The sequence below is a fragment of the Castor canadensis genome, chromosome 2 (genome assembly GCF_047511655.1).
Source record: "Castor canadensis chromosome 2, mCasCan1.hap1v2, whole genome shotgun sequence".
NCBI lineage: Eukaryota > Metazoa > Chordata > Mammalia > Rodentia > Castoridae > Castor > Castor canadensis.
In genome coordinates, this window is record NC_133387.1 from 54,882,829 (window position 1) to 54,908,894 (window position 26,066).

The window sequence follows — 26,066 nt, forward strand, 5'->3', positions numbered from 1 at the left end:
CAAACTAGACATTGATTTTTTAGGAAAGTAGTTCTTATTAATCTGTCCTTTAAAATTATATGTCTTAATATGGAATCTGAAAGAGACATTTACTTTGATATTAGATAGTGCTGGGATACTAGCAGTACCAGTATTTTGCAAGCATTATTCATTAAAGTGGTGTGTATTTTTTAAATTTAAGAATTTTTTGTTGTGGTGCTAGTGAGCAAACTCAGAGCTTGAACGTTCTAGGCAAGTGCACTACCACTGAGCTATGCTCCCAGTCCCCTGAAATGATGTTTGATGAGCAATTGCCTTTGTAAGCACTGTTTCCTTTTGATGGGGATTGTGAGTAATGTAGGTGACACTTCATGTGAAAGTGAACACAGTACCTCAGAAGTAGGAGGTCATACCTTATACTTGGAAGTTAGGGGACAAACTTTGAGAAAATTGTGACTTCCTTCCAGCAGTGGGACCTGAGATGAGTTAGTTAACTCTTCTTGCTCTTCTGTGGTCTTCTCATCCCTACAAGAACAAAAGTGTGCCTTCCTCAGAGTTGTTTATGAATCATGTGTGGGAAGTACTCACTTAGCAGTACCTGCAGTGTTGTAACTTCTTCAAAGTAGTGTCAGTTTTAGAGAATAAGAATATAAAAAGCTCAGAGCTAAATGTCAGCTAATTATGGCCATTGCTCTCCTTTCATCCTAGTTTCAGGGACACTGAATGAGCCTTTCCTGAGAATAGGATGGAACCAAACCCGGAGAGGCTTGAGTGTTTGTGTTTAACATCATGGAAAACCTAATACAAATGAACTGGATATATTCATTAGCAATTGCTTCCACTGTTTTGACCTCATTAGTATAAAGAGGAAAGGCAAAGATGAATTTACTTTTTGAATTTAAAATCTGTACAAAAATAAGGCTATTTTCTAAATAACCTATTATACATGTGAAAAATGAGGCTGCATTGTTATGGTTAATTTGCTTTCCTGTGTTAGGTGGCAGTTACATACAGTGGAAAACATGAGTTTCATGTGAATCTGGGCTCCAAATATTAGTTGACATTTTTATGCCTTAGGACACCTTTTTTATTCCTGGTGGTACTCAGGCTTACTTTCAGGGCCTTGTACTTGTTAGGCAGGCATTGTATCACTTGAACCACCTATGTAGTCCTTTTTTCTTTTAGTGTCTTTTCAGATAGGGTCACTGGCTTTTTGCCTAGACTGGACTCAGACCACCATACTCTTATTTACAGCTCTTGTATAACTGGAATTATAGCCACATTCCACCATGCCCAGCTTATTTGTTGAGATCAGGTCTGGTATAGCATCAAACTGCCATACTCCAGATCTCTACCTCCCAAATAGGTGGGATTATAGGTATGGGCTCTCACACGCAGCTGAGGACAGCTTTTTCACGGTTTATAGGATATCTGTTTTTGGCTATAGTTTTTAGATTGCATTTATTTCCATCATGGTCCATTTAGGGCTGCAGACATGCTTTCAGAATTAGATTAGCTCATAGAGTAATTTAATTACCTTGTTTCTTAGGATCCCTGTTTACTAAAGGGAATGTTTAAGAATAACATCTAGGTAGTACATAGATAGAACGTCTATTTCTAGAATTATTCAGATAAAAATCAATGAGATTAATTCTAGAATGCATGAATGATTTTGTAATTAGAATACAAGTATAAAATAGTCTTTTATTATGTATTTGTTCAAATTGCAATAGGTAGGTGTGTGTGTATGTGTGTCTGTGTGTATGTATGTATTTTTCATAGAAACTTAGCAAATACCCAAGGCACAAGGATGAAATATTGGTATAGAAACTCTATAGCCAGTAATAGCCACATGTATCAATTTGTAAGATATATAAAAATATATTTATATTTCAATTCAATAAATACAAATATTTATATTTATGACATTTATATTTCAATGTCATAAATGATGTACTATTACAAATGATGTACTTGGCTGTTCAATGAATTATATAGACATACTTATTTCAGATGTCATTAATTAGAAGATTTATAATTTTGTAATTTAACTTTTTGTGTAAATTTTAAACTTTTGTGTAACTCCTTTGCTGTGTTTTTCAGTAAAAAGGAGAAGGAGAAGAAACCAACTGTCAGTACATTTGCAATGGTGAGTTTTGAACTTAATCACTATTCCAAATACTTTGGAAATTTGATCTCTCCTTCCCAGAAATGAGATGTTTCATCTGGTATATTATTTTCTTCGACAACATGGGAAAGGAGAGGCAAAATGTATTGGTTGGATTTTGCTTATTTTCAGAGGAAGGCAGATTATAATTTGCCATGCATATTGAGCCACAATAGCCACCCTTCCTGGCACATGTTTCAGTATTCTCCTTGTTAGTTGTGTTGCCACTGATCCATTGCCTACACAGACATTTCTCCTAGTGGTGGTCTTTGCTATCTTTGTAGAATAAACTGCTACATGTTTGCTGTCTTTAATAGCTCTGACATACTGGCAGGTTTGTGGTCAAAGTTCCAAGTACCCATAATAATAAAAGGTAGCAATGGATTATTTATTACTAAGAATTAGTTTAAGGCATATTCCTCTGAGTTGAAAATGACGAATTGGAAAACAATAACTGAACCCTTTATTTCACTTTGTGGTTGCATGGTGGTTGTGGAGAAACTGTTCTTTAATCCCACAAGGAATAAGACAGGAATTTATGGGTTGTTATTGATGAACGCTATCTTCCTGCATCCCTACTTTATTCGAAATAGAATGCAAACAGAGGTGAATTTAGGTGATCTCTTCCGGGGAGCAGAACCCAGGAGACTTCTGAGCACACACTTTATAATTCACTCATTCATTCACACCACACATTTTGGAGTAGGGAGGAGTAGGTAGACTTTTGTGAAAAATGGGTGAGGGGGCAGCGATCAGGAGGATCGCAATTCCAAGCCCGCCTGGGCAAATAATTCATGAGACCCTATCTCAAGAAAAAACCCATCACAAAAAATGGCTGGTTGAGTGGCTCAAGGTATAGGCCCTGAGTTCAAACAACAGTGCTGCAAAAAGAAAAAGGCGGTCTTGCTAATTGAATATGAAACCGGTTGTAGGTAGGAAAAAATGGCCTTATGACTTTTTCTCTGAGGACTCTGGTTATCTTATACCATGTTTGTCTTCCTCTGTTACAGCTCCTCTTGCTATGTCTCTTCCTTTTGTTTCATCACCACAACCTTTGAGTATTTTGTGAGAAGTGACTAGATTCACAGAAAGGCTACTTGCGTAACCAAATGAGAGTTTTTTGTTGTTGTTGTTTGTTTTAGATTTCATTCTTGCATTCTTATATGGAAAGCAGCTTTTATGTCAAAATTGGATTTATTCCCAAAATTTAATTTCAGTTTTGTTATTTTAAACCAAAACATTTCTGTTTGTATAGTTTAAGTTTTTGTTTTGTTTTGGTGCTAAGCACACTCTCTGCCAGTGACCTTTACCTCTAGTCGTGTAATTTAGTTTTTATTATTTGTAAGTTAAATTTTTTAAAACTTAGAGTTCTTATATTTTATAAATGTAACATGCATACACTCTAGGGTTACTACTCAGAATATTCAAATCAAGCAACAAAAGAATGAAAGTCTGGAGTCTGAATGGGAAATAATAATAATCACACACCCAAAGCACGATGTGCCAGGCATTTTAATACTTTATATGCAAACTCTTTTACTCTTCACATCTCCCTTGGGATAGATATCATTATTGTTAAAATCCTACAGAAGAAACTGAGGCCAGATATTTACTTGTCCCAGAAAGCACCTCACAACTGCAGTAATCTTACAAATCTACCTCAACTTGGATTTGTTCTGTCCTCTGTTTTTCATGTTAATACAGAGGGAGTATCCAGTACCATTTTTTATGTTTTGATTTTTTGTCTTTCCTTGAGATAGAATCTTAATTTATAACCCATGCGATCCTCAAACAAACTTTGACCTTTTCACCTCCGCCTCTTTAGTGCTGGGATTATAGGTGCAGCACTCCTTGCTGCAGCTCTGAAAACTAGCTACTCATTTGAACTTTGGCTCCCGTCCCCTCTGTCTTCTTAAGTTCTGAAATTATTATCATTCTTTCTCTTCCGTAGCTTCAGTCTCTATCTGAATTGGGTTCGGCCTCATTGGCATTGATACATTGAGTCTCTTTTATCTTCCTAATGCCCTTCTTGGAGCCAGAGGGCCATTCCCCTCTAGCTTCATTCAAGCACAGGAGTTGTCTCAGTTTCACCTCCCAGTTAGTTTGAAACTATTGGAATTTGTCTTCTGTCCCTACCACTAATTCAATTCAGTGGACATTTAAAAAATTCTGTCTTGGCCTTTCAACAGCTAGCCACCATATCCTTTCTTCTGTTTATTTCTTTGACAATGCAGTATACTGATTTTCCTCTCAGCTCTTTCACTTTTTGCCTATGAAGTTAGAACTCCATTACCCCTTTATCCAGGAGTCAGTGATTGTGCTGACATTCCTCTAGATCTACACAGCCATTTACAAATTATTATTTTTTTGTGGTTGAACCAGGGTTTGACTCAGGGCTTCACACTTGCAAAGCAGGTGCTCTACCACTTGAGCCACACCTCCAGCCCCCAAATTATTTTTTGATCCTCATACAAAACTTTTTTTGAGTTTTACTCAGCATAATTATACTATCTTCTATCCATTTTCAGAGGTGTTCCCATGTTTTTATTGAGAGTTTTGGCATCTCACTGCCTCACCTTCATTTACCTATGTGCCTGTTATCCTTCTGAATACTTCAATGACTTTATGAATAAGCCGAGACTCCACATTCTCTAGCCTCATCACTCAGAACAAGCCCACTTATGCCCTGTCTTAGTAAATTATACTGTGGGCGAGGACCCTGAGCTTCTCCCCACACCCAACTTCTGTGATGAAGTCTTAAGATAAAATATACGAGCTTATTACAACTTCTGATTCCTTCTAGCTTTGCCCTTCCTCTTTATTGTCCCTCTTTTGACATTTTGTGTTCATTTCCTATTGATGTCATAGCAAAATACCACTAATGTAGTTGCTTAAAATAAGACATTTATTACCTTATACTTCTGGAGTCAGAGGTCTTACTGGGCTAAAATCCAGCAGCAGGATTGCATTCCTTCTGAAGGCTCTTGGAGAGAATCTCTTTCTTTCCCTCCTTAAGCCTGTAGAGGAAAGTTACATTCTGAAACCCCCTCTTGGCACCACTCCAGCCTCTTCCAGGTATCACATCTTCTACTCCTGACTCTGAGCCCCCTACCTTCCTTCTTAGAAGCACTCATGTGATTAGCACCTGGATTACCCAAGATAATCTCCTCACTTATGATCTATAACATCTGTAGTCTTTTTAAGTTTTATTATTATTCTTTTTTTTTAATTTTTCTTTTATTATTCATATGTGCATACAAGGCTTGGTTCATTTCTCCCCCTGCCCCCATCCCCTCCCTTACTACCCACTATGCCTCCTCCCTCTCCCCCCCACCCCCTCAATACCCAGCAGAAACTATTTTGCCCTTATTTCTAATTTTGTTGTAGAGAGAGTATAAGCAATAATAGAAAGGAACAAGAGTTTTTGCTGGTTGAGATAAGGATAGCTATACAGGGCATTGACTCACATTGATTTCCTGTGTGTGGGTGTTACCTTCTAGGTTAATTTTTTTTTTCTTTTTCATTTTTCTTTTATTATTCATATGTGCATACAAGGCTTGGTTCATTTCTCCCCCCTGCCCCCACCCCCTCCCTTACCACCCACTCCCCCCATCCCCCCCCAATACCCAGCAGAAACTATTTTGCCCTTATTTCTAATTTTGTTGTAGAGAGAGTATAAGCAATAATAGGAAGGAACAAGAGTTTTTGCTGGTTGAGATAAGGATAGCTATACAGGGCATTGACTCACATTGATTTCCTGTGTGTGGGTGTTACCTTCTAGGTTAATTCATTTTGATCTAACCTTTTCTCTAGTACCTGTTCCCCTTTTCCTATTGGCCTCAGTTGCTTTAAGGTATCTGCTTTAGTTTCTCTGCATTAAGGGCAACAAATGCTAGCTAGTTTTTTAGGTGTCTTACCTATCCTTGTGTGCTCTCGCTTTTATCATGTGCTCATAGTCCAATCCCCTTGTTGTGTTTGCCCTTGATCTAATGTCCACATATGAGGGAGAACATACGATTTTTGGTCTTTTGGGCCAGGCTAACCTCACTCAGAATGATGTTCTCCAATTCCATCCATTTACCAGCGAATGATAACATTTCGTTCTTCTTCATGGCTGCATAAAATTCCATTGTGTATAGATACCACATTTTCTTAATCCATTTGTCAGTGGTGGGGCATCTTGGCTGTTTCCATAACTTGGCTATTGTGAATAGTGCCGCAATAAACATGGATGTGCAGGTGCCTTTGGAGTAACCTGTGTCACAGTCTTTTGGGTATATCCCCAAGAGTGGTATTGCTGGATGAAATGGTAGATCCATGTCTAGCTTTTTAAGTAGCCTCCAAATTTTTTTCCAGAGTGGTTTTACTAGTGTACATTCCCACCAACAGTGTAAGAGGGTTCCTTTTTCCTCACATCCTCGCCAACACCTGTTGTTGGTGGTGTTGCTGATGATGGCTATTCTAACAGGGGTGAGGTGGAATCTTAGCGTGGTTTTAATTTGCATTTCCTTTATTGCTAGGGATGGTGAGCATTTTTTCATGTGTTTTCTGGCCATTTGAATTTCTTCTTTTGAGAAAGTTCTGTTTAGTTCACGTGCCCATTTCTTTATTGGTTCATTAGTTTTGGGAGAATTTAGTTTTTTAAGTTCCCTATATATTCTGGTTATCAGTCCTTTGTCTGATGTGTAGTTGGCAAATATTTTCTCCCACTCTGTGGGTGTTCTCTTCAGTTTAGAGACCATTTCTTTTGATGAACAGAAGCTTTTTAGTTTTATGAGGTCCCGTTTATCTATGCTATCTCTTAGTTGCTGTGCTGCTGGGGTTTCATTGAGAAAGTTCTTACCTATACCTACTAACTCCAGAGTATTTCCTACTCTTTCCTGTATCAACTTAAGAATTTGTGGTCTGATATTAAGATCCTTGATCCATTTTGAGTTAATCTTGGTATAGGGTGATATACATGGATCTAGTTTCAGTTTTTTGCAGACTGCTAACCAGTTTTCCCGGCAGTTTTTGTTGAAGAGGCTGCTATTTCTCCATCGTATATTTTTAGCTCCTTTGTCAAAGTTAAGTTGGTTATAGTTGTGTGGCTTCATATCTGGGTCCTCTATTCTGTTCCACTGTTCTTCATGTCTGTTTTTGTGCCAGTACCATGCTGTTTTTATTGTTATTGCTTTGTAATATAGTTTGAAGTCAGGTATTGTGATACCTCCTGCATTGTTCTTTTGACTGAGTATTGCCTTAGCTATTCGTGGCCTCTTGTGTTTCCATATAAATTTAACAGTAGATTTTTCAATCTCTTGTCATTGGAATTTTGATGGGAATTGCATTAAACATGTAGATTACTTTGGGGAGTATCGACATTTTTACTATGTTGATTCTACCAATCCATGATCATGGGAGTTCTCTCCACTTTCTATAGTCTTCCTCAATCTCTTTCTTCAGAAGTGTATAGTTTTCCTTGTAGAGGTCTTTCACATCTTTTGTTAGGTTTACACCTAGGTATTTGATTTTTTTGAGGCTCTTGTAAATGGAATTGTTTTCATACATTCTTATTCAGTTTGCTCATTGTTAGTGTATAGAAATGCTAATGATTTTTCTATGTTGATTTTATATCCTGCTACCTTGCTATTGCTATTGATGATGTCTAGAAGCTTCTGAGTAGAGTTTTTTGGGTCTTTAAGGTATAGGATCATGTCGTCTGCAAATAGGGATATTTTGACAGTTTCTTTACCTATTTGTATTCCTTTTATTCCTTCTTCTTGCCTAATTGCTCTGGCTAGGAATTCCAGTACTATGTTGAATAGGAGTGGAGATAGTGGGCATCCTTGTCTGGTTCCTGATTTTAGAGGGAATGGTTTCAGTTTTTCTCCATTAAGTATAATGCTGGCTGTAGGTTTGTCATATATAGCTTTTATAATGTTGAGGAACTTTCCTTCTATTCCTAGTTTTCTTAGAGCTTTTATCATGAAATGATGTTCGATCTTATCAAAGGCTTTTTCTGCGTCTATTGAAATGATCAAGTGGTTTTTGTCTTTGCTTCTGTTAATGTGGTTTATTACGTTTATTGATTTTCGTATGTTGAACCACCCCTGCATCCCTGGGATGAAGCCTACTTGGTCGTGGTGAATAATCTTTTTGATGTGTTGCTGAACTCGGTTTGCCATTATTTTGTTGAGGATTTTTGCATCAATGTTCATTAAGGAGATTGGCCTATAGTTCTCCTTTTTGGAGGTGTCTTTGCCTGGTTTTGGGATAAGTGTAATACTGGCTTCATAAAATGTGTTTGGCAGTTTTCCTTCCCTTTCTATTTCATGGAACAGTTTAAGGAGGGTTGGTATCAGTTCTTCTTTAAAGGTCTGATAGAATTCAGCAGAGAATCCATCAGGTCCTGGACTTTTCTTTTTGGGGAGACTCTTGATTGCTGCTTCAATTTCATTTTGTGTTATAGGTCTATTCAGGTGATTAATTTCCTCTTGGTTCAGTTTTGGATGATCATATGTATCTAGAAATCTGTCCATTTCTTTTAGATTTTGAAATTGATTTGAATATAGGTTCTCAAAGTAGTCTGATGATTTCCTGGCCTTCCATGGTGTTTGTTGTTATCTCCCCTTTTGCATTCCTAATTCTACTAATTTGGGTTTTTTCTCTACTCATTTTAGTCAGGTTTGCCAAGGGTCTATCGATCTTGTTTATTTTTTCAAAGAACCAACTCTTTGTTTCATTAATTCTTTGTATGGTTTTTTTTGGTTTCTATTTCGTTGATTTCAGCTCTTATTTTTATTATTTCTCTCCTTCTATTTGTTTTGGGGTTTGCTTGTTCTTGTTTTTCTAGGAGTTTGAGATGTATCATTAGGTCTTTTTAAGTTTTATTATTATTCTTTATTAGTTGTACAGGTAGATTCATTGTGACATTTCTATATATGCTTACATTGTACCTTGGTTAGTTTTGCCCCCACCAGCTTTCTCCCTTATTCCCCTGCCTGGTTAAAATGATTGCAGAAGGTTTCATGGTTCTATTTCATATAGGTATAAAAAAACATCAGCCATATTCACCCTCCTTAATCCCCTCCATTCACACTTCTCCCTTCCCACAAGTACCCACCCCCTCAAAGGACCTATTTCACAATCCTGTCCTTCATTTTTAATTCCATACTGAAGTCTCTTTAGGAAGCACATTCACAGGTTCCTAGGATTAGGATACAGACATTTGGTGGTGGGGGGGCATTATTTTGTTTTGCCTACTATATCTGGGCAAGACTTTACTCTCTAAATTAATTTTCTCCTAGTATCCTTCTTCCAGTTTTGTACTTCTGAAGATCTACACATAGTAGTCATATAACATTACCCTTCCTTCAAATGTGTGGATGCTTTCCCTTTCTACTTATAAAGAAAATTTGGAATAAAACCCAAAGTCTTTCCTATAGTTACATAAGACCCTATATAATCTGAACATTCTTATGTAATGATTTCACCACAGACTAATCTTCCTCACTTTGCTGTTCTACAGTGTTTGTTCTATTTGATCCTTAAGGCAGACCAAATTTATTTCCACCCAAGACTTTTTCATTCATTCTTCCTACCTGGAATGCTGTGCCACATTAACATATGACAAACTATATCCTTTCTGCCATCCTTCTCAGAGATGCCTTGACTAGCTAGTCAAGCAAGCTGACCTGGCCTATCACTGTGGCATATGACACTGTTGATATTTCTTCTGAATACTTAACCATTGTTTGCCTTTGGTCTGAATGTAAACTCCATCATAATGGATTTTTATATGTTTTGTTCACTATTGTACATCAAGTGTCTAGAACAGTGCCTGAAACTTTAATAAGTAGCTAGGTATTGAATTTATAATGAATATATGCATTCCTTCTTTTCCTATTTACATTAGAATATAAGCTTTATGAGGTCAGGTAATTGTGTTAGCCACTGTTGTTTCCAGTACCCAGAACCAATTGTGACCATTATAAGGTGCTCATTAAACACTTTTAATGTTGAATGAATGAATGAATTCACTGACTTCCTTCTCCAATACAGGCCCCCTGGTCATGGTGTCATCTAGCCTGCTAAATATTACCTAACTCATTTTTCTTCTGGTGCCTTCTTCTTTTTTTGGGATACTTGACCCTTTGCTTTCAACACTGATTAGCCTTCCTTTTATGTGATTCTGATTCAGTTTCTCTTTCCTATAAACATCAAACCAGAAATTTCCCATTTTCTTTTTTTTTAAGGGCCTCCAATTATAGCTAGTTTATACTTCTGTCTTACATTTCACCCACTATGTTACAAGGCTTTTTTTGTCTATGTACTCCTTGACTGTAAGAGTCTAAAAAGACTTACTGTTATATTTGCAAAACCAATAGCAGTAACAGTTTATTGGGTATTTTGTGTTGTGTGCTTGAAAAAAATTTTCTGTTAAGTCTCATTTTAATACTTGTAGTAACTCTTAAGATTTTCTGAGTGTATGGATATTTACCTCATTTTATAAATGTAGAAACTGAGACTCAAGGTAATTAAGGGATTTTTATTATACCAAAAGTATCTTTCCTAATAAACTACAGAACTAGGAAATTTGGTGGCAGCTTTTGTACTAGTCAGCATTGTTATACTGTCCTTAAAACTTTTCAACCTTGTTCTCCAGAAAACAATCTTGTTTCATGTCACAAAGAAACATAAGATTCTGGCTGTCTACTTTTTGTTCCTATTCCTTGAACTTACTTGTATCTATACTCATTCTTAGCTTGTTCCTTCCAGTCTGTCGTGAACAGACATACCTTTCCCTCTTTGAGAACTATCTCAATCTAAATAGTTTTATGACAAAAAATTCAAAATATTTAAAAAGGTAGAATAGTAAACTTTCACTCATTTACCTATAATGTATAGCTATTATTAACATTTTGTCATATATCACCTAAAATTATAGGCTTCATAATAATCATACTTAATTACCTCAGTTTATACCTCTCACAATTTTTGCTACAAAATATTTTCCTATAAAACATAATGCAATGATCATGTTTAACAAAGTGAGAAATTTCTTAATATGCAATGTCCCATTTCAATTTATAATTTTCCAAATATCTCCAAAAATGTTTTTTACAATTGAGTTGTTCAGAACATAAACTAGTCAATGACAAAATTTGAATGTAAAGTCTCCTGAGTGTAGGACAAGTTCCTCTTCTTTTTAAATGAACTTGACATGTTAAAAAGACTGTACCAGTTGTCCTATAGAATGACTCACCTATTGAAACATTTTGATCATTTTCTTATACTATTCTTATATAGTGAAAGTTAGGTCTAAGTGTTTTATTACATTTAGGTTAAAGATTTTAGGTAAAAAAAATTGTGTGTAGGATACTGTATACTTAATGTCTCATCACATCAACAAACATCAAAAATGTTAAGGTATTCTACATTTTTATGATGCTAAGCTTGATTACTTGTTTAAAATGATGACAGATATGCTCCCTTCCCCCATTATAAAGGAATCTCTACTCCTTTGCACCTATGGAGGAATCTTTGACATCATGGGAATATTTTGTTTAATTTAACATAGTGTCTACTGAAGATCCCCTGCCTCAGCTTCTTGAAATAATTATTTCCTTTTTTTCTAAGACATTGAATCATTTCAATGTTCTTCCTGTATTCTCTAGAATTGTCTATTTGTCTGATTTAAATATAAGCATAAGGATTCATTAAATAACTCTACTGACATTGCTCCCAATCTGCTAATCACCCTGTCTTTTCTTCCAGTGGCCCAAGATCATCAAAAGTACAGTCTATATGCTATCTTTATTATTTCATTTCCAAATTATTTTTTATTTCATCATTCTTTATCTCTTTCTGAATGATTTTATCCATTCCTTTGACTTCTTATCTAAAACTCTACCTCAGATGTTGAGTTCTCTGCATGTACTTCCAGGATAGCACTTCCTGAACAAGCATTCAAATAGCACTGGTCGATACTTCTTTGCTCTCTGTCAAACCCTGGTCTCTTCTAGTTTGTCCCAGGTCCATGGAGGGTGCCTCTTGGTCCATATGCTTTTTTGGCTGATTTTATATATCACACCCCAAACTTGAGGGTCCCCAATCTTTTCTAACTTGTTATGATCTTTCTTTTTTTTTAAATGTCTTTTTTTCTTTTATTCATATGTGCATACAATATTTGGGTCATTTCTCCCCCCATCCCCCGTCCCCTCCCTTACTGTTATGATCTTTCTTATCTCTGCTTAGTGTTTTTTTTTTGTTTTTTTTTTTCTGGAAGAATGTCTTCCATCTTGCTTCTGAACACATGTTCTACTTCCAAAACTTGGAGGAAGAATCACCTCCTCTGTGAAGGTTTTCCTCAAAGGATGCAATAACTGTTGAACTTTGATTCTGTTCGGTATACTACAATGTCAAAAAACACAAGACATAAATTTCATGTGCTTTTTTTTTTTCTTTTATTATTCATATGTGCATACAAGGCTTGGTTCATTTCTCCCCCCTGCCCCCACCCCCTCCCTTACCACCCACTCCACCCCCTCCCGCTCCCCCCCCTCAATACCCAGCAGAAACTATTTTCCCCTTATCTCTAATTTTGTTGTAGAGACAGTATAAGCATTAATAGGAAGGAACAAGGGGTTTTGCTGGTTGAGATAAGGATAGCTATACAGGGCATTGACTCACATTGATTTCCTGTGCATGGGTGTTACCTTCTAGGTTAATTCTTTTTGATCTAACCTTTTCTCTAGTACCTGTTCCCCTTTTCCTATTGGCCTCAGTTGCTTTTAAGGTATCTGCTTTAGTTTCTCTGCATTAAGGGCAACAAATGCTAGCTAGTTTTTTAGGTGTCTTACCTATCCTCACCCCTCCCTTGTGTGCTCTCGCGTTTATCATGTGCTCATAGTCCAATCCCCTTGTTGTGTTTGCCCTTGATCTAATGTCCACATATGAGGGAGAACATACGATTTTTGGTCTTTTGGGCCAGGCTAACCTCACTCAGAATGATGTTCTCCAGTTCCATCCATTTACCAGCGAATGATAACATTTCGTTCTTCTTCATGGCTGCATAGAATTCCATTGTGTATAGATACCACATTTTCTTAATCCATTCGTCTGTGCTGGGGCCTCTTGGCTGTTTCCATAACTTGGCTATTGTGAATAGTGCCGCAATAAACATGGGTGTGCAGGTGCCTCTGGAGTAACAGTCTTTTGGGTATATCCCCAAGAGTGGTATTGCTGGATCAAATGGTAGATCGATGTCCAGCTTTTTAAGTAGCCTCCAAATTTTTTTCCAGAGTGGTTGTACTATTTTACATTCCCACCAACAGTGTAAGAGGGTTCCTTTTTCCCCGCATCCTCGCCAACACCTGTTGTTGGTGGTGTTGCTGATGATAGCTATTCTAACAGGGGTGAGGTGGAATCTTAGTGTGGTTTTAATTTGCATTTCCTTTATTGCTAGAGATGGTGAGCATTTTTTCATGTGTTTTCTGGCCATTTGAATTTCTTCTTTTGAGAAAGTTCTGTTTAGTTCACGTGCCCATTTCTTTATTGGTTCATTAGTTTTGGGAGAATTTAGTTTTTTAAGTTCCCTATATATTCTGGTTATCAGTCCTTTGTCTGATGTATAGTTGGCAAATATTTTCTCCCACTCTGTGGGTGTTCTCTTCAGTTTAGAGACCATTTCTTTTGATGAACAGAAGCTTTTTAGTTTTATGAGGTCCCATTTATCTATGCTATCTCTTAGTTGCTGTGCTGCTGGGGTTTCATTGAGAAAGTTCTTACCTATACCTACTAACTCCAGAGTATTTCCTATTCTTTCTTGAATCAACTTAAGAGTTTGTGGTCTGATATTAAGATCCTTGATCCATTTTGAGTTAATCTTGGTATAGGGTGATATACATGGATCTAGTTTCAGTTTTTTGCAGACTGCTAACCAGTTTTCCCAGCAGTTTTTGTTGAAGAGGCTGCTATTTCTCCATCGTATATTTTTAGCTCCTTTGTCAAAGATAAGTTGCTCATAGTTGTGTGGCTTCATATCTGGATCCTGTATTCTGTTCCACTGGTCTTCATGTCTGTTTTTGTGCCAGTACCATGCTGTTTTTATTGTTATTGCTTTGTAATATAGTTTGAAGTCAGGTATTGTGATACCTCCTGCATTGTTCTTTTGACTGAGTATTGCCTTAGCTATTCGTGGCCTCTTGTGTTTCCATATAAATTTAATGGTAGATTTTTCAATCTCTTTAATGAATGTCATTGGAATTTTGATGGGAATTGCATTAAACATGTAGATTACTTTGGGGAGTATCGACATTTTTACTATGTTGATTCTACCAATCCATGAGCATGGGAGATCTCTCCACTTTCTATAGTCTTCCTCAATCTCTTTCTTCAGAAGTGTATAGTTTTCCTTGTAGAGGTCTTTCACATCTTTTGTTAGGTTTACACCTAGGTATTTGATTTTGTTTGAGGCTATTGTAAATGGAATTGTTTTCATACATTCTTTTTCCGTTTGCTCATTGTTAGTGTATAGAAATGCTAATGATTTTTCTATGTTGATTTTATATTCTGCTACCTTGCTATAGCTATTGATGATGTCTAGAAGCTTCTGAGTAGAGTTTTTTGGGTCTTTAAGGTATAGGATCATGTCGTCTGCAAATAGGGATATTTTGACAGTTTCTTTACCTATGTGTATTCCTTTTATTCCTTCTTCTTGCCTAATTGCTCTGGCTAGGAATTCCAGTACTATGTTGAATAGGAGTGGAGATAGTGGGCATCCTTGTCTGGTTCCTGATTTTAGAGGGAATGGTTTTAATTTTTCTCCGTTAAGTATAATGCTGGCTGTAGGTTTGTCATATATAGCTTTTATAATGTTGAGGAACTTTCCTTCTATTCCTAGTTTTCTTAGAGCTTTTATCATGAAATGATGTTGGATCTTATCAAAGGTTTTTTCTGCATCTATTGAAATGATCAAGTGGTTTTTGTCTTTGCTTCTGTTAATGTGGTTTATTACGTTTATTGATTTTCGTATGTTGAACCACCCCTGCATCCCTGGGATGAAGCCTACCTGGTCGTGGTGAATAATCTTTTTGATGTGTTGCTGAATTCGATTTGCCATTATTTTGTTGAGGATTTTTGCATCAATGTTCATTAGGGAGATTGGCCTATAGTTCTCCTTTTTGGAGGTGTCTTTGCCTGGTTTTGGGATAAGTGTAATACTGGCTTCATAAAATGTGTTTGGCAGTTTTCCTTCCCTTTCTATTTCATGGAACAGTTTAAGGAGGGTTGGTATCAGTTCTTCTTTAAAGGTCTGATAGAATTCAGCAGAGAATCCATCAGGTCCTGGACTTTTCTTTTTGGGGAGACTCTTGATTGCTGCTTCAATTTCATTTTGTGTTATGGGTCTATTCAGGTGATTAATTTCCTCTTGGTTCAGTTTTGGATGATCATATGTATCTAGAAATCTGTCCATTTCTTTTAGATTTTGAAAGTGATTTGAATATAGGTTCTCAAAGTAGTCTCTGATGATTTCCTGGCCTTCCATGGTGTTTGTTGTTATCTCCCCTTTTGCATTCCTAATTCTACTAATTTGGGTTTTTTTCTCTCCTCATTTTAGTCAGGTTTGCCAAGGGTCTATCGATCTTGTTTATTTTTTCAAAGAACCAACTTTTTGTTTCATTAATTCTTTGTATGGTTTTTTTGGTTTCTATTTCGTTGATTTCAGCTCTTATTTTTATTATTTCTCTCCTTCTATTTGTTTTGGGATTTGCTTGTTCTTGTTTTTCTAGGAGTTTGAGATGTATCATTAGGTCATTGTTTTGGGATCTTTCAATCTTTTTAATATATGCACTCGTGGCTATAAACTTTCCTCTCAAGACTGCCTTAGCTGTGTCCCATAGGTTCCGGTAGGTTGTGTTTTCATTTTCATTGACTTCCAGGAACATTTTAATTTCCTCTTTTATTGCATCGATGATCCATTCTTCATTAAGTAATGAGTTATTTAGTTTCCAGCTGTTTGCATGTTTTTTGTCTTTACTTTTGTTGTTGAGTTCTACTTTTACTGCATTGTGGTCAGATAGTATGCATGGTATTATTTCTATTTTCTTATATTTGCTGAGGCTTGCTTTGTGCCCTAGGATATGATCTATTTTGGAGAAGGTTCCATGGGCTGCTGAGAAGAATGTATATTGTGTAGAGGTTGGATGAAATGTTCTGTAGACATCTACTAGGTCCACTTGATCTATTGCATATTTTAGATCTTGGATTTCTTTATTGAGTTTTTGTTTGGATGACCTATCTATTGATGCTAATGGAGTGTTAAAGTCTCCCACAACCACTGTGTTGGAGTTAATAGATGCTTTTAGGTCTTTCAGGGTATGTTTGATGAAATTGGGTGCGTTGACATTGGGTGCGTACAGATTGATGATTATTATTTCCTTTTGGTCTATTTCCCCTTTTATTAGTATGGAATGTCCTTCTTTATCTCCTTTGATCAATGTAGGTTTGAAGTCTACTTTGTCAGAGATAAGTATTGCTACTCCTGCTTGTTTTCGGGGGCCATTGGCTTGGTAAATCTTCTTCCAGCCTTTCATCCTAAGCATATGCTTATTTTTGTTGGTGAGATGAGTCTCCTGTAAGCAACAAATTGTTGGATCTTCTTTTTTAATCCATTTTGTCAAACGGTGTCTTTTGATGGGTGAATTAAGTCCATTAACATTAAGTGTTAGTACTGATAGGTATGTGGTGATTCCTGCCATTTAGTTATCTTAGTTGTTTGAAGGTTTGATTGTGTGTACCTAACTTGATGTTACTCTCTACTGTCTTGCTTTTTCTTATCCTGTGGTTTGGTGCTGCCTGCCTTTTCATGGTTAAGTTGGGTGTCACTTTCTGTGTGCAGGATCCCTTGCAGAATCTTTTGTAATGGTGGCTTTGTGGTCACATATTGTTTTAGTTTCTGCTTATCATGGAAGACTTTTATTGCTCCATCTATTTTGAATGATAGCTTTGCTGGGTAGAGTATCCTGGGGTTGAAGTTATTTTCATTCAGTGCCCGGAAGATCTCACCCCACGCTCTTCTTGCTTTTAATGTTTCTGTTGAGAAGTCTGCTGTGATTTTGATGGGTTTACCTTTTTATGTTACTTGTTTTTTCTCTCTTACAGCCTTCAATATTCTTTCCTTAGTTTGTGAACTTGTTGTTTTAATGATGATATGTCGTGGAGTAGTTCTATTTTGATCTGGTCTGTTTGGTGTCCTGGAGGCCTCTTGCATGTGTATGGGAATGTCTTTCTCTAGATTTGGGAAATTTTCCGTTATTATTTTGTTGAATATATTACGCATTCCCTTCGCTTGCACCTCTTCTCCTTCTTCGATGCCCATGATTCTCAAGTTTGGTCTTTTGATGGAGTCAGTGAGTTCTTGCATTTTCTTTTCACAGGTCTTGAGTTGTTTAATTAATAGTTCTTCAGTTTTTCCTTTAATTACCATTTCATCTTCAAGTTCTGAGATTCTGTCTTCTGTTTGTTCTATTCTGCTGGATTGGCCTTCCGTTTTGTTTTGCAGTTCTGTTTCATTCTTTTTTCTGAGGTTTTCCATATCCTGGCTGTTTTCTTCTTTATTGTTGTCTATTTTTATCCTGAGTTCATTTATCCATTTATTCATTGTGTTCTCTCTTTCACTTTGGTGTTTATACAGTGCTTCTATGGTTTCCTTTATTTCTTCTTTTGCTTTTTCAAATTCTCTATTTTTATTGTCTTGGAATTTCTTGAGTGTCTCCTGTACATTTTGGTTGACCCTTTCCAGTATCATCTCTATAAAATTCTCATTGAGTACTTGTAGTATGTCTTCTTTTAAATTATTCTTGTGGGCTTCATTGGGTCCTTTGGCATAGTTTATCTTCATTTTGTTGGAGTCTGGCTCTGAGTTTCTGTTCTCTTCATTCCCCTCTGGTTCCTGTACTAATTTTTTGCTGTGGGGAAACTGGTTTCCTTGTTTTTTCTGTCTTCCTGTCTTTGTCCTTGGTGTTGTTATTGTCCCTGTACTGTGTGCAATTAAGTATTTTCTAGCTTGTAATAATAACAATGGTAATATTGAGAATGGAAGAGTGAGCTGAGATGGAAAGCAAGAAGTTAAAGAAAAGGGGAAAAGAAATATACAGACAAGAGGGAGAAAGCAGAACAAGGTATCAGACAAGAGAGTTTCAAAGGTATAAACAGGGAGTGTTAGTGTACTAATCGACAGTAAGCTGAACAGACAATAGAGAGACAGAGAGAGGATTGAAAATCAAAGATTAAAAAGAATAAAAAATAAGTATATGAAAGTAATATCTATTTATAAAAATGAATTAAAATAAAATGGAAAATAGAAAATTAAAAACAAAAAACAAAAAACCAAAAACTTCCAAGTTTATATGCAATGCAGTTTCAGTCTTAATAATTTGGATGTCCGTCTCAATCTCCAGTCCTGGATTTGGTGCCTCAGATGTTGTTCTGTAGTTGTCTCATCAAAGGGGATGCATAAAGTAGAACAAAACTACACACTCACACACACACAGAGGATTAAAAAAAAAAAAAAAAAAACCCCACCAAGTGTCCCCAGTTCAAATGCAATACAGTTTCAGTAAGTTTTTCGGCTTGCAGGTGTAATTCGGTTGTTCTCTCATCAAAGGTAGGGAGAAAAAGAAAAAAAAGCATCTGGAGACAGTTCTGAGAGTGGTATCTGCAACTTCAGCTTGCCTGCCTGCTGCTCTCCGCCTGTAGCTGGCGGCGTTATTTATGCAGATCTCTGGGGTGAGCTAGCGCTCACCTGGTCCCACAGGCTTTGTTTGCTCAGAGTTCTCCTGTGCGGGGGGCCTCTGCTACAGGCTTTCCCCTTTCCAAGCACTGGGAAAGGTGCCACTGCCCCGCGTTGTCAGGCCTGCGTGTTTATTTACAGTTCACGTGGGACGTGGGTCTTCCCTCCTCTCACAAGCGTCCCCGCTCCTGGTTGCTGGGCGCGCCCTGCTCCCGCCAGAGCCTCTCTGGCCTGCCCGGCTCGTTTATTTACAGTCCCGGGAAGGATTCCCTTCCCCCAATCTTCAGCGCTCAGGGCGCCCCACCCTCTTTCCAGCGTGTCTTAACTGTTCTTATTGCTTAGTACTCAGTTTCTCTTTTTTTCCCTGGTGGAGGTCAGTCTGTCCAGGGGGGTATGCTGCTCTGGCCCAGGCTTGTCTGTGGGGGAACCGCGGTACCGCGAAGCTCACCTGGTCCGCGTCTTCCCAAGCCGTATGGGCGCCGGCCACTGGCGGCCCGGGGGCCTCCTCGGTTCTCCGTTTAACGTGAAGTGGAGATTCTCTGCGCCCGCTGGAGATGTGGAGGAGTCAAAGTTATGCCTTTTCTCAGTGATTATGCCTGCAAAGTGTGTCTCCAGTGTCTCTCCAAGATTTCACTATAGGAGGGTCGCTTTCTGCTTCCTACCTCTAGCCGCCATCTTGGTAGTGTCTTTCATGTGCTTTTTGTTCCATCTTCTTCCTTCTCTTTAAACTCTAAAGACAGTGGTCTTAGCTTTAGTACTTATTTGTTAGATTTTATTTGAAATTGAATAGATAGTCAGCAAATGAATTTGATATTTTATGCACTATATAGAGAGTCTTTAAGAGAAGATATAAGTTTCTGCCTATCTGACCCTCCTCCTTATCTTTATTTAAGGTAGAAGATGACAAAGAATGCACTGGCAAAATTTAGTCTGTGCTTCCATGAAGCATGAAATATGCCCAAACATTATTCTCCAGGTTTTAATTTCTAAAGAATGGGATGTTTTGGGCTTAGAAAGTTATGTTATCAACCCAAACTTAAGCTCACTTGATTACATTTTTAAGAAAAACTTAAAATCCAAGTGCCTAAACACTGTAATGTTAGATAGTCTTCTTATACCAGACCTTAACTTTCACTAGTCACATAAAAGATGACTGCATTTTCTGTTTTGCTTTATGGACTGCCATGTGCTGCTATCATTAAATAATGTGCTCTTTGTGTTTCCACTTGTCAATATAGTACTTATTCCCACTTATTTCTACTGTATACTGTAAATTCTTTGTTATATAACTTTGCCATTAATTTCTCTCTCCCTGGGAAGCATATATAAGCTTTAAAATCTTGCTTTCTGCTGCTAATTGTGCCTATGCTGTCTTTTTCTTCTTTTTCTTAGTTTCGCTATGCAGATTGGCTTGACAAACTGTACATGGTGCTGGGAACTTTGGCTGCCATTACCCATGGAGCTGCACTCCCACTCTTGATGCTGGTGTTTGGAGAAATGACTGATAGCTTTACAAATGCAGGAAGTAATCTGACAAGCATTAATAATCAAAGTAAGTATTGTTTATGGTATTGATTTCATTGGAAACTTGCAAAAAGCATCCTTATCTCAACTAGCAAAAACGCTTTTTCCTTCTTATTATTGTTTATACTCTCTCTTCAACAAAATTAGAGATAAGGGCAGAACAATTTCTGCCTGGAAGCGAGGAGGTAGGAGGGGAGAGGGAGGGGGCGATGGGGGAGAAGGAGGGGGCGGGGGGTAGAGAAGAGAAATGACCCAAACATTGTATGCACATATTAATAAACAAAAAAAAGTGACATTTGTTGCTAGGTGCAGTGGATTATGTCTATATTCTCAGCTACTGAGGTGGGGGAGGCTGAGATTGGTGGTTCCAGGGCAGCCACAGATAAAAGTTAGTAAGACCCCATTTTAACAAATAAACTGGACATGGTGGTACACTTCCGTAATCCCAGCTTTGCAGGAGGCATAGATGGAAGGATCACAGTTTGAGGCTGGCCCTGGGCAAAAAGTAAGACCCTATCTGAAAAATAACTAAAAGCAAAAAGGGCTGGGGCATGGATCAAGTGGTAGAGTACCTAGCCCTAAGTTCAAACACCTAGTACTACCAAAAAAAAATGTGGCATTTATGGGGTTCTTACTAAATCTGCACTATTGTGTTTAGTCCTGTGGGACGTGGAGGGCCTGAACTGTAGCTCATGTTAATAAGCTTCAGAAGGTAATATTCACAAGGATTAGCATGCCCAGTGGAACTGCTGAAAGAGATATGTAGAAATGAAGAAATGATGTGGGCTCTGTGATGTCAGAAGTATGCTGTGCATCAGGGGGAAGTGTAGAACCATGATTAGATCTTGAATGAGAAGCTGGAATCATTAATGAGAGTCCCTGACAGATTTGGAAATGGGTGAAGAAAGGAGTCCCTGATGATTCTAAAGTTTTTAGCACAAGAAATTAGAAGAATGTAGTTCCTATGAGTTGAAATGAGAAAGATGGAGGGAGAGTCGGTTTTGGCTACAAATAACAGAAGTAAGGTTTGGACCTTGTCATGAGTTAGAAGTAGATGTGGATATGGAGAAATGGAGCCTACAGAAGGTGTGTGTATGTGTGTGTGTGTGTGTGTGTGTGTGTGTGTGTGTGTGTGTGTGTGCATGTATGTGTGTGTGAGTGCATGCTTGAAATTTAGGATGGGAGAAGTAACATTTTGCTTGTGTGTTAATGGAAATAATACAAAAGAGAGGAGAAAGTGGTAAATGGTGTTTGAAGTAGGGAAGAGATTTGCTAGACTGAAAACCTTGAAAAAGGATGGGATCCAAAGCTCAGGGGGAAATGTTTGCTGAAAATGGGAGTTAGAACATTGCATCTGCAATAATGGGTGGGAATATTGAATGTCAGAGTCTGAAAGTGGATAAATGAGGAGGTGAGAATCTGTGGATTCCTAGTCTGGAGAGAGCAGACCATCAAATGGCTGCCTGAAGCTAATGGATCTGACTTACGCTGAGACACAAAAACTAAGCTTGTTGTGTCAGTCCATTTTTTGTCATGGTGACAAATACTTCAGAGAAAGAACTTAAAAGGAGGAAAGAGCCCAGCATTGTGGCTCATACCTATATTCCCAGCTACTCAGAAGGTAACAATTAGGAGGATAGTGATTTAAGGCTAGCTTGGGTCAAAAGTTAGTGAGCCCCCCCTCATCTCAACAAAAAAGTTGGGCATGCTAGCACAGGTCTGTAATCCCAGGTATGTGGGAGGCATAGGTAGCAGGACTGTGGTCAGAAGCCAGTCACAGACAAAAACTCAAGACCCTTTCTGGAAAATAACATAAAACTAAAAAGCGCTGGAGGTATGGATACATTGTGGGGGAGAAACAACATACCCAAATTGCAACACTGTATTATATCAGTTGGTCTTTTCTTTAACCTCCATTAACATTTGTATTGCCTTTTATCTCCATCACCCAGGGATTAATTGGTTCTAACTTTATTAAGTTAACAAATGATCTCTTCAGACAAAAGTGCTAACTATTATCAACTTCAAAAATGCTATTACCAACTTTACCTGGACCACCAATATGTAAGGATAGACAGTGCTGTGGTGTGAATGTCTGTGATCTCCAACATTCATACATTGAAATCCTAACTCCTGATGTGATGGTATTTGGAGGTAGTGCCTTTGGTAGTTGATTAGGTCCTGAGGTAAGGCCCTTATTTTTTTTTTTTTTATTATTATTCATATGTGCATACAAGGCTTGGGTCATTTCTCCCCCCTGCCCCCACCCCCTCCCTTACCACCCACTCCGCCCCCGCCCTCTACCCCCCACCCCCTCAATACCCAGCAGAAACTATTTTGCCCTTATTTCTAATTTTGTTGTAGAGAGAGTATAAGCAATAATAGGAAGGAACAAGAGTTTTTGCTGGTTGAGATAAGGATAGCTATACAGGGCATTGACTCACATTGATTTCCTGTGCGTGAGTGTTACCTTCTAGGTTAATTCTTTTTGATCTAACCTTTTCTCTAGTTCCTGTTCCCCTTTTCCTATTGGCCTCAGTTGCTTTTAAGGTATCTGCTTTAGTTTCTCTTAAGGCCCTTATAAATGTGATCCGAACTTTTAGGAAAGTAGCAGAGTCAGAATGTCAGGCAGGTCATCCAGCAGGCACAGCTCAAATGTTACAGCTGCACAGGTGAGGAGATTGTGACTCCTAGAAGCATCTGAGTCACCTGCAGGAAGCCTAATACACTGAGTTGCAGGCTGCAGCCTGGGCAAATGCCAGGGAGGATGGATCAGGTGAAAGGTCCAAATGCTCTTGCTTATGGTTGATGGAGTTTCCTTCATGAGAAACTGGGAAAGTTGGAATCACTGTTCTCGAGTTAGAAAGGGCCTGCAGATCATTTAAATCTATGGTTTGCTGCTGCTTCTATAATCTGAGAACCCCATGTATAAATAATGTCTGTCATGAATGTGCAGCAGGAAGAACATCTGAAAGGGCTACCCAGGTGGAAAGTAATTCAGGGGACCCAGAACTGTGGTCTCTGCTGCTAGCCTGCTCTCCTGCCACTCACAAAAGTGCTGAGGTCACCCTGAGAGTTAGATCACCTATAGCTTAGGGACAGCCTGTGTCCAAGCTGTCCTCTAGTCTTGTCCATTCAGCTCTGTCTTCTACCCTTGCCTACCTTTGTCCAGTTCTCCATACATTGTCAGTGAGCTTTAAAAAACAGAAGTCTGATCACCTCTCTCCCTGTGACCTCTCATAGCATGGAATAAATGCAAATTCCATATGGGCCACATGGTCTGGCCCTGGCCTGTCCCGTCCCAGGAGTATCATTGTTCATTACTTACTCACTGTAGACCTCCGAAACTGACCTTCCTGTTTCTAGAATGTTTCAGTCTCCTTCCTGGCTTGTGCCATGCAAATCCTGCCCCATCTCTGTAATGCTTCTTCTCATCATTCACTTTCCCCATCTGTGACATTTTGTCTCAAACCTATCCCAAAGTCAGAAGAACATCATGATATTATTTACTTATTAAGTGCTATTACCCTCACATTATCTTGTTAATGTATTGTTTTACTTGTTTCTTAACCACTTCTTGCATGGTGTGAAAGGCATGAGGAAAAAACAGGAAGTTCCTGGGAAAATCTTTGGTTAACATTTCAGCAGTTTATCCCTTTCTCATGAGGTTTGGGGCTTGCAAATGAGAAGATTTCCTTCTACAACTGAAATGCAGTGAGATTAGAAAAAGTGCCTGTCATTCTAGGCTATACCCTCAGTATCTAGAACTGTGACTGGCACTGAGACTCTATTAGAGATGGTTTGAAAACCACCCTTTTTATATAAATTTGGTTTACCAGTGAGTAAATCATCAGTGTATTTATGTCACATACCTTTTGTATTTATGTTCATTTTAAGTGCTCAGTAGTTAAAATTACTAAACATAGTGAGATATTTGGATCTAACAAACATACAACATGATCCCTAAGTGGTATGAACTGTTTAGTTATGGTTTGGGCACAGTTTCATTCTTTCAAGTCCTACCAAGATTTACAAAAGGCTGACCACTAAGGAGAATGGCTGGTTATCTCTTTTTAATTCAATGTAAAACACTTCTATTCAAATAGGAGAATATTTTGACAAATGGTCTGGCATGTGTGGTGGTTCTGAGACCACTTGTCAATCTCTAAAACACTCTGGGTTATGGCAGATACAAGTGGCCAAGCATGGGGGATGCAAAGATAAACTTGAAGAATAGTCCAGTTTTCTCAGAGCTTACACCAATGGGAATAAAAGGAGACAGATATAAGGAGTTGAATTGGTTATTTGAATCATGTGCTAACTACTGTTTAATTCTGTGACAAAGTGAGTCACTCTGTTAGGGATAAGCTATTTGAGGAGTGTCTTCTGGGAGAAAAAAGTAAAGGCATTCCAGGTAGAAAGAATGAATAAAGTGTTAAAGGAAGAGAGTGGACAGGATGTTCATGGAATAGCAAACCCTGAGTGTGCTTAGAGGGCAGGGGCTTCATGGAAACAGAGAGAACTGGGGTAGGTGGACATAAGAGGGTGCTGTGTGTTGCGGCTAGAAAGGTAAGTAGTAAATATAAGTGTTATTTCAAAATCCAACTGTACAGAAAATGAAACATTTTATATAATATTTTAATTTTGAGTCCCTATTAGCTAAAGTGACAGAAGCCCCATCTCCATTGTTTTAGGATAGCCCTGGCCTTTCTCTGGGGTATGTCTGGGATACCAGCCGTAGCTGCAGATGAGTGTGAAGGACAAGTGTTGTTCAGCACCATCTTCTACATAGCCATTCCACCAAGTTCTCTTTATTCCTTTCTCTTAGGAGCACTGGAATCTTTCTATTCCTTCTGTATTTCTCTAGGCCCAAGAAGGCTCTGGGAAGCTCTCCTAAGGTCATCCTCTGAGCTTACTATGTAATCATTCCTCTTCTGAGGTCTCACTCCAGGGTCGGTTTAGGTAGCAGGAGAAAGGCTTTTCTTTCCTGGACACTCCAGTGCCTATGCTGTCATCAGTTCTCCACTGCATCTCTTCTAAGTGTCAAGTATGCTTTGGCATTTATTAGTGTGAGTTTCTTCTTGCAAATAAGCATCACTGAATTTTGTGTGTGGTTGCACACAGCCAGCAAAGAATTATTTGAGTGGATGTCGTAATGATTGTACACAATTACTTAGTCATTTTGACCTGTTTTTGTGTAAATTATTAATTGAAATGTGTTTGATTCATTTTACATGTTTATTTTTAAGTGAATACCAAAGAGACATAAATGGTATGTTTGTTTTATGGTGGTCTAGGTGAAATCGACAAAACATTGATCTACAAGAAACTGGAGGAAGACATGACCAAGTAATTAGACATTTTCCTTACTGTTGTTTCATTAACCCTTTCTGTATCAATCCAATTATAGAAATGTTTAAAATTTTACATTGTCATGAAATTTTGAGAACAATACCATCATTTGTTTTCAAGGAGGATACAATGTACAATTTTTTAAACAAAAGTGTTTGTTGCATAAGATGTACTAAAATTAAGGTTAAGTCTATGCTAGAGTTATGTATGCATCTGCAAATATAGAATACTATATATGGAGAAATTAAAGAACTTCAAAGTAGTCTT

The 26,066-nt window shown here is 37.9% G+C and overlaps 2 protein-coding genes across 4 annotated transcripts in view; one reads left to right on the top strand and one right to left on the bottom strand.

Moving 5' to 3' along the window:
- Rundc3b (RUN domain containing 3B) overlaps positions 1–5,144 on the bottom strand; it is a 201,850-nt gene extending 196,706 nt beyond the window's left edge. Inside the window, exon 1 of the mRNA XM_074064842.1 lies at positions 5,059–5,144. The gene's annotated coding sequence lies outside the window, so the exon portion shown is untranslated. The remainder of the gene's footprint in view (positions 1–5,058) is intronic.
- The window catches only part of Abcb1 (ATP binding cassette subfamily B member 1), a 186,632-nt gene that overhangs the window by 99,276 nt on the left and 61,290 nt on the right, over positions 1–26,066 (top strand). For all 3 annotated transcript variants that reach the window (XM_074064836.1, XM_074064835.1, XM_074064837.1), the window contains exons 3-5: positions 2,083–2,128; positions 20,316–20,475; positions 25,745–25,796. In XM_074064836.1, the coding sequence (XP_073920937.1) occupies positions 2,083–2,128; positions 20,316–20,475; positions 25,745–25,796 (258 nt within the window). The remainder of the gene's footprint in view (positions 1–2,082; positions 2,129–20,315; positions 20,476–25,744; positions 25,797–26,066) is intronic.